At 57.0% G+C, this 7233-nt stretch overlaps 1 protein-coding gene across 3 annotated transcripts in view; it reads left to right on the top strand.

Moving 5' to 3' along the window:
• The first annotated feature begins 431 nt into the window (after positions 1 to 431).
• RBPMS2 (RNA binding protein, mRNA processing factor 2) overlaps positions 432 to 7233 on the top strand; it is a 28589-nt gene continuing 21787 nt past the window's right edge. For 2 of the 3 annotated variants that reach the window (XM_046007975.1, XM_046007974.1), the window contains exon 1: positions 434 to 3162. In XM_046007975.1, coding sequence (XP_045863931.1) covers positions 3076 to 3162 — 87 coding nt within the window. In that variant the 5' untranslated portion in view covers positions 434 to 3075. Of the gene's footprint in view, positions 3163 to 7233 lie in introns of all 3 variants that reach the window. The other variant, XM_046007976.1, reaches the window with a different exon arrangement.

Below are 7233 nucleotides of genomic sequence, written 5' to 3'. Positions count from 1 at the left end.
ACTGAGCAGGGAGCCAGATGCTATGCAGGGCTGGATCCCAGGACACTGAGATCATACCTGAGCCAAAGTCAGACACTTAACCCACTGAGCCACCCAGGGAACCGGAGCCTTCTTAGAGAGAAAAAAAAAAAAAGATTAAAGAACTTAAAAGAAATGTTTGTGATAAATTTCAGAGGAAAAAGAGTATTTAAATTGTTCAGCAGTTTTGTTTTTTAAAATAGGCACGAACAAAAAAACTAGAGGAAAATATTAAAAATGTTGCTCTCCAGATTTCAAACTGTTTTCTAAACTATTAGGTAGCTTTCAACTATTCAACAATAAGCGTGTATTGCTCTTATCATCAGAAAAGTAATAAAAATTATTTTAAAAATGATCAGCTTCATGTCACAGAAAAATAGTGACGAGGGTCAATAGTGGCCCCTGTTCTGTTTTTGTGTGTTTAAGTAATCTCTACACCCAACATGGGGCTCAAACTTAGGACCCAGAGATCGAGTCACATGTTACACCAACTGAGCCAGCCAGGCACCCCCATTTGTCACCTCTTTGGGCCTCAGCTTCCTCATCTATAAAATGAAGACCTAAGGACAAGATAAGAATCCCTTCCTCTTTGAAAAATTCAAACTCACTTCTATAGGATACCTGAATTTAGAAAACTGACCCCGGGTCCTCTTCCTGGAAAAAGTGGGCCTGAAAAAGGATCTTGAGGGAAGGATTTGGATTGAGGAAGAATATTGCTGGGCCAAAGCTGGAGGCATGTCTGATGAGAAGATCTATTCTAGGGAAGAGGGTTTAGGAGTGGGAATACAGCCACAGTGGACTGAGGTGTCTGAAGGATGGCCAGGGTGCCTGTAGGTTCACCAGGCTGGCTCCATCTGGAGGTGCCAGAAGCTGGAAGAACCTAGAAAACTCTGGGTTAAGTGAAGCACCTATCACTAACAGGAGTGCCTGATTGCTATAGAGGCAGTTCCTCTCATAACCCGGACTGAGCCAAATGTTGGCAGTGTGGGGGGTGGGAAACCAGCGTGCTCCTGGTCTTGACATCAGCACACAGTGGGTCCCCAGCACACAGTGGGTGTTCGGCAGTTTACTGAAATAATATGTCACTGGTAAAGATATTACCTATCTCTAGACCTCAATCTACCTATCCGTGAAAGGGCAGGTTAAGAAGGGGATAGTAATTTGTTGGGGAGACTAAGTCACAGGGACACTGTATGCTTCCATACTTGACACTCCCATATGGTGTGTCCTATTTAGCCCTATTTAGAGGTCGGCATATTGAGGCTCAGATAGGTTGAGTCATTTGTCCAAGGTCGCGGTCGCAACTGGTCCCAACTGGTTCAACCCTGCGAACCCAGCTTCTCCCACTCTACCAACACTGCGCCTTACTTCCAATCTCAAACCCAGGTGCCACGACCTGGTTTGGCGGGGAAAGTCAGAATCACATCCAGAGACCCCTGATCCCCGCGCCGGGCTCACACAGGATTCCCCTAACCTCTCGGCAGTGTCTTCCCAATTCCACACGGAACCTCTGGCCGGGATCCCCTGGGGTGCGGCTGGAACTTCCAGGCGAGGGGTGGTGGCTGGGAGGGCCCAGTCCTTGAGGACCTCCGCCTGGGTCGGCTCGGGGCCGCTGCCATCTCAAGCGCGACCCGAGCTGGGCACGGATTTTTACAAGGTGGCGGCAGGGGCTGCCAAGTCCGCGCGGGTTCTCAAGCCAGAGGCTCGAGTCCCGCGGAGGGGGTCACCACCGCCCCGCCCAAAACGCAGGGCTGCTCTCCCCTCCCCCCGCCCTCAGGCTCAGAATAGGAGAAGGGAAAAGGTGTGTGTGTGGGGGGGGGGGCGGTATTTAAGCTACGGGAGGAGAGGACCCCAAGGCGGAGGTGGGGGTTGGGGGAAGGAGGCATTGAATGGAATCTTGGTCATTCGAGGTACCCCCTCCCGGGGCTAAATACCATTTGGGTCCCAAAGACTTGTCTCCCCGCCCAGAGTCCTTTTTCAGTGACTAGGAGCGGGAAGGGAGTTTGAGATCTAAGTCCCACCCTCTGGGCTGGAAGCCTGAAGCCAGAGAGGGGAAGTGATTTCCTCAAGGTCACGCAGCAAAACAGCGGCCAGTCAGGGCCAAACCCCAGGTGTCGGACTCTCGACGGCCATCACCCTCAGAACCCGACCCCCAACAGTCCTGCGCTCGGGGAAGGCAGGAGCGTGGCCGGGGACTGAGAGGCTGGATTTGGGGGTTAAATGAGTGCGCGGGACACTCTGTAACTCCCAATCAGGGTACGAGGGGAGCTTTTCCTCCGAAGCCGACGACCCGGGAGCCTCGCTTCGGGCGCCGCTCGCGTGGGGCCGGCGGGCCACGGATGGCTGGGGACGAGCCAGCGCGGGTGCCTGGCACGCAGCTCCACCTCCCGCGGGCTGGGACAGCACGGAGCGCGCGGACCCTTTAAGAAAGTTCACTAGGCGAGTTCATCAAAGTTTAAAAACTTGTCGTGCAGTAGGGTAAGGGGAAAGGAAAGAGAGGGAGAGAGACGACGAGGGAGAGGGGAAAAGCCCTGCCGGAGGCTGGCGCGCTGCAGCCCGGGCCGGGGCGAGCCCTCAGTGGGCGGCGGGGATTGGCTGCGCGTTCCCCCGGAGACCGCGAGGAGGGCGGGGGAGGGGGGCTGGCCGGGCCCCAGCTGAGGCCGGTTCCGGCCCCCGCCCCCCGCCACCGCCCGGCGCCCGCCCCCTCCCCCGGCGCCCGCCCCCCGCCGCCGCCGCCGCAGCCGCCGCCGCCGCGGGCGCACTCGCCGGTCGCAGTGAAAAGGCGGAGGCGGCGGCCGCTCGGGCTCGGCTCTGGTTCCGAGTGCCTCCCCCGCCGCACCCCCTCCCCACCTCCCGCACCCGCCAAACTTGATGTGACCCCAGCCCTACGCGGCGGCTGCCCCTCTCACCGCCCCGCGCGCCCCCCACCGCCACTCCGCCCCGCACTCCCGGAGCGCACCGCTCACCGCGCCCCTTCCCACTCCTCGCCGGGGCCGGGCGCCGCGCTCGCCCTCCGCGTTCCCTTCCCCTCGCCACCCCCACCTCACCCCCCGCACCATGAGCAACCTGAAGCCGGACGGCGAGCACAGCACCAGCACCGGCACGGGCACCGGCACGGGCTCCGGCGGCACTCTGGAGGAGGAGGTGGGTCTGCGGCCCCGGGACTTGTCGGGGTGAAGTGCACGCGGAGGTGGGCGGGGGAGAGGGCGCGCTGGGCCTCCCGCGCCGCGCGGGGCCGGTCTGGCAAGCGCTCCGGGCGCCTTCCCGCCGCTGCCCTTCGGTCAGGGAGGAGCAGCCCGTGTCCGGCGGGCGGGGGCGCGCGGCCTGGACTGCCCCGCCGGGCGGGCATTGTCTCCCCGCCCTCCCGGGCTCAGGGCGGGCCGCGCGCCGGCCGCCGTCCGTGCGTCCCGTGGTGGGCGAGCGGCGCGGTGCCTGCCCCACGCCCGCTGCCCGCGCGTCCCTCGTTCTCCACTCTCGGGCCAGTCAGCTACAGGCATCCGAGGCGCTCCTCCGGTATGGCCGGGACTCCCGCCTCCGCTGGAAGGAACTAAACGGGATTAGTACCGCGGGCGGGCGGCACCCTCAGTCCCTTACACTTTCCACCCTGACCCCTCCCCGTGACCTTGGAGGCCCGGGCCGGTTCACTACAACTGAGCCGTAGTCACGGGGGGTGGACGGGCTTTCCTTGCCGCCCCAGAACCTGGGCTTTGGCAAGGAGGTCAGCGGGTGGTTAGTGAGAGTTGAGAAAGAGATGCCTGAAGATAGTCCTTTCCCGGTTCTCCTCCCTTCGGTTTTGACCCGGCAGGCATTCCAGGACCCCAGAGATGACCTGGGTGGGATTCTGCAAGGAGAGGCGACATTATCTTGACCACCAGACATGTGCTAAGAGGAGGGTGTGCGAGGCGGCTTCGTGGAATCAGCAATAGCTGGGTGGTTAATGGGATGGCCAAATCGGGGAGGGTGTTTTGGCGGCGGGGGGGGGGGGGGTGAGGTGGTGGATATAAGCCTGAGAACTACGGGCAGCGTATGGAGACCAGGACCTGGGCGGGCCGAGACAAAAAGTGTGTGGAAGGGGCAGGCTTTGCAGCTGTCTCCAAGGGCCTCTGGCCTGCTGTGTCACTCCAGGGCTGAGAGACCCTTCCTGCCGCGCCCTGGAAAGCCCTTACCCAGGAAACCAAGGGCCAGTTATCCACCCTGAGCTCCTTTCCCCTTGGTCCGGGGGTAGAAACCGCAGAGCCCCTGATGGGGGCTGGTGCTGCTGCCTCCCTCCAGTGCAGTGGCCGTGGTGTCGGCGGGCCATGCTGTAGGTTTGGTGCAGAATGGCGGCGGTGGCCCACTGCCGGGCTGGGCTCCTCACTGTGGGAGGGATGGTGGGAGGGTCACATCAGCGGCACCCCCTCTTAGTAATTCAGAGGGTTGCTGCTAGTCCGAGTCCACCAATGGCATGGCATCTTGAGAATCTAGGTCTAGATCTCACTTTTTGGGGGGAAGGGGTGGGGAATATATAACTTCACACAGAAGGATGACAAGGGAGGGCCTGACATTTGTCCGCTGGGGTTGTGTGGGCTCCAGTGCAAAGGATGGGGGTTGGCTCCTGAAGGCCTTGTCCTCCTCAGACCTGGACGTTCTGACAGGCCCATGGCACTGGTGGGAACCTTAACCCCTTCCTAACTGTACCTGGTTGTTCAGAATCTCCGCTGAGAGTTGAGGGGAGGGTGACAGGGTTGCTGGTGTGTATGGGATCTCTGCTTGGCCTCCTGTGAAGCTGGGCAAAGACCCAGAAGGCCACTAGTGCTAGATGGTTGACTTCAGCAGGGAGTTCACCCAAGAGGCTGGGCTGACCCTCAGACCTACCCCTTTGAAGTGGGAAGGGTGAACCCTGTGGCCAAGCTAAATTCTTAGAGAAAGCATGTGAAGTATTGGTCGCTTTTTTCCAAGTGCTTTTTCTGAGGGAGAAGGCAGAATCTTCAAGAAGTGGAATCCCTGTGATGACTCATTGGGGGCAGAGGTGGGTGACAGCACCCTGGTGGTTAAGGGAATCAGCGCACCTGGTGCTGATGGAGGGGCACAGGTCTGTGTGTAACAGAGTTCTAAAATTAAAGTTCTGGGAATCTCCTGGATTCCGGTGTCTGCTCTGGTCAGGTAAGTACAAGGATGAGCCCCCTCTCCTCATTAGACTTCTGGGCCAAGAGCTCTTCTGCTGAGGTTCCTTGCTGTATTGGTGGTTTGAGCTGGAACTCAATTCCTTTAGCTTAGCTGCCCCCTAGGCAGTCATTTCTGCATCCCCCAGGAGCCACCATCTGGGGAATCTCTGTTAGCTGGGATAGTTTACTCTCATGGCTGAGCCAGGCTGGTTCTCAGAGATGAAGTAAATCAAGCCTGGAAAACCAAGGAATCCTTCTTGCCCACCAGAAGACCTCAATTCCTAAAGGTGTTAGGTGGCTGGAGAAAGGAGTGTGTTGTCATGGTTCCAGAAGGGGGTATCAGTAGGGCTGTTCCTTTGTGTAGCCTTGACTTCCCCTGCTCGACCACCTTATGGCTGGGGGCTTTATCCCTATCACAGGCATTAGGTTCTTTTACTGGTCCATGGAGCAGGATTACAGGTACAAGGTCACGGGCTAGAAGGTAAGAAGGAGGAAGGGATGGGAGGTTAAATGCAACAGTAGGTAAAATAAGGGAATATCAGCAAGCGATGCGGTGGTGCCCCTGAGAAGGTAGAGATCAGCCCTTCTGAGATGTGGCCAGGTTAGGAGGTTGGGAAGCCTGTGCTGTCAGAAAGCATTCCAAGAAGAGCGCGTAGCAGATGTCAGAGGGAGAGGTGGATTGTGGAACCGTAGGAGTACCTGGAGTTTGCTAGGCTGAAGCAGTCCTGGGGGCCACATTATGAAGAGTACAAGATCACTCAGGGCTGGGGGGAAATGGGCATTTTTCTGCCACTTGGAAAGGAGATGTGTTAGAAGCTATGGTACCATTTGAAAGCTAAGGAGGACGGCGATGAATTAAGGAGAAGGTCTGCAGGGGAAGAGCTAAGTGTCCCTTTCGGTCTAGAGGCTATGCCTTAACCCAGGTGGGTCATGGCTGGTGCTGGGAGCTCCAGAAAGTACAGTGAGACTGTAGCACAGGGCAGGCTTGCCTCTGATGCTTTGGAACCCCAGACCCAAGCATGTCTTACTCATTCTTTAGGGCTAGCTAGAGAGTTACAGTGTTTCTGGGGAGGGGTACGTGTGGTTTGAAAGCATTCTATTTTGAAAAAGAAGACTTTCATAATACATGATGAAACTAAGTTACAGTAATTATCACTGCGTGGGGGGCAGCAGAGCTGAAGGAAGCATAGTATTTGGAATCTTGGGGTGGAAGGAATTCAAGTTTCTAAGAGTTAAAGAAGTTTTTTTGCCAGCCTAATGGTAAACTGTAGAAAGGCGGCCAAAGAAGCTACAGCTTGACCTGAGGGTCTTGGCCTCTCGCTGTCCTCCCACTGCATCTTTGCTGCTCTGTTGCATCCAGTGGATCCGGGCCAGTGTGGCTGCTTGCAGGCTTGGCACCCCTGGGTCTGTCGTGTGTCCTCTAGAGGTCTCTGAGGAGCCAGCCACATCCCTGGCAGGATGGGCCAGGGTTAGCACTCTAGATGAAGGTGAAGGAATTCTGGGGTCCAGCATGTGACTCGGCCGCTTCCCTTTTTCTCTACCATCAAAAAGCTTTGACAGAATCCAGAACATCTTGGTGCTCTATCTGTAAGCTTTTTATTATTTGTTCGTTTGTATGAGGGAAGGCAGGCCTCTGTTCTGGGCATTTACCTGGAGACAGGGCCCCGGCAGGTAGGCTCAGGCAGATTCTATAGGCTGGGGTTGTTGTGGATGTGCCCTCTCTGCTCAGATAGCCTAATAGAGAGGCTGTCCTGATATTGGTGAGCATGTCCAGCATTCATGCCGGGCGTTATTCTAAGTACCTGACCATTTTAACTCCTTGAACTTTCACAACAGCGCTGTGAATTGCTTACTTTATTGTCATTGCCACGTTATGAATGAGGAATCTGAGACCAAAAGTTTAAATACCTTTCATGTAGGGGCCCTGGGTGGCTCAGTTGGCTGGGTGTCCAGCTCAGGTCATGATCTCAGGGTCATCAGGCCAAGTGCCATGTCAGCCTCTGTGCTTGGCATGGAGTCAGCTTGGGATTCTCTCCTTCTCCCTCTGCTCCCTGTCCCCCGCCTCCAGCTG

The sequence above is a fragment of the Meles meles genome, chromosome 6, assembly GCF_922984935.1.
Source record: "Meles meles chromosome 6, mMelMel3.1 paternal haplotype, whole genome shotgun sequence".
Classification (NCBI taxonomy): Eukaryota; Metazoa; Chordata; class Mammalia; order Carnivora; family Mustelidae; genus Meles; species Meles meles.
This window is presented reverse-complemented; position numbering and strand designations above follow the sequence as displayed.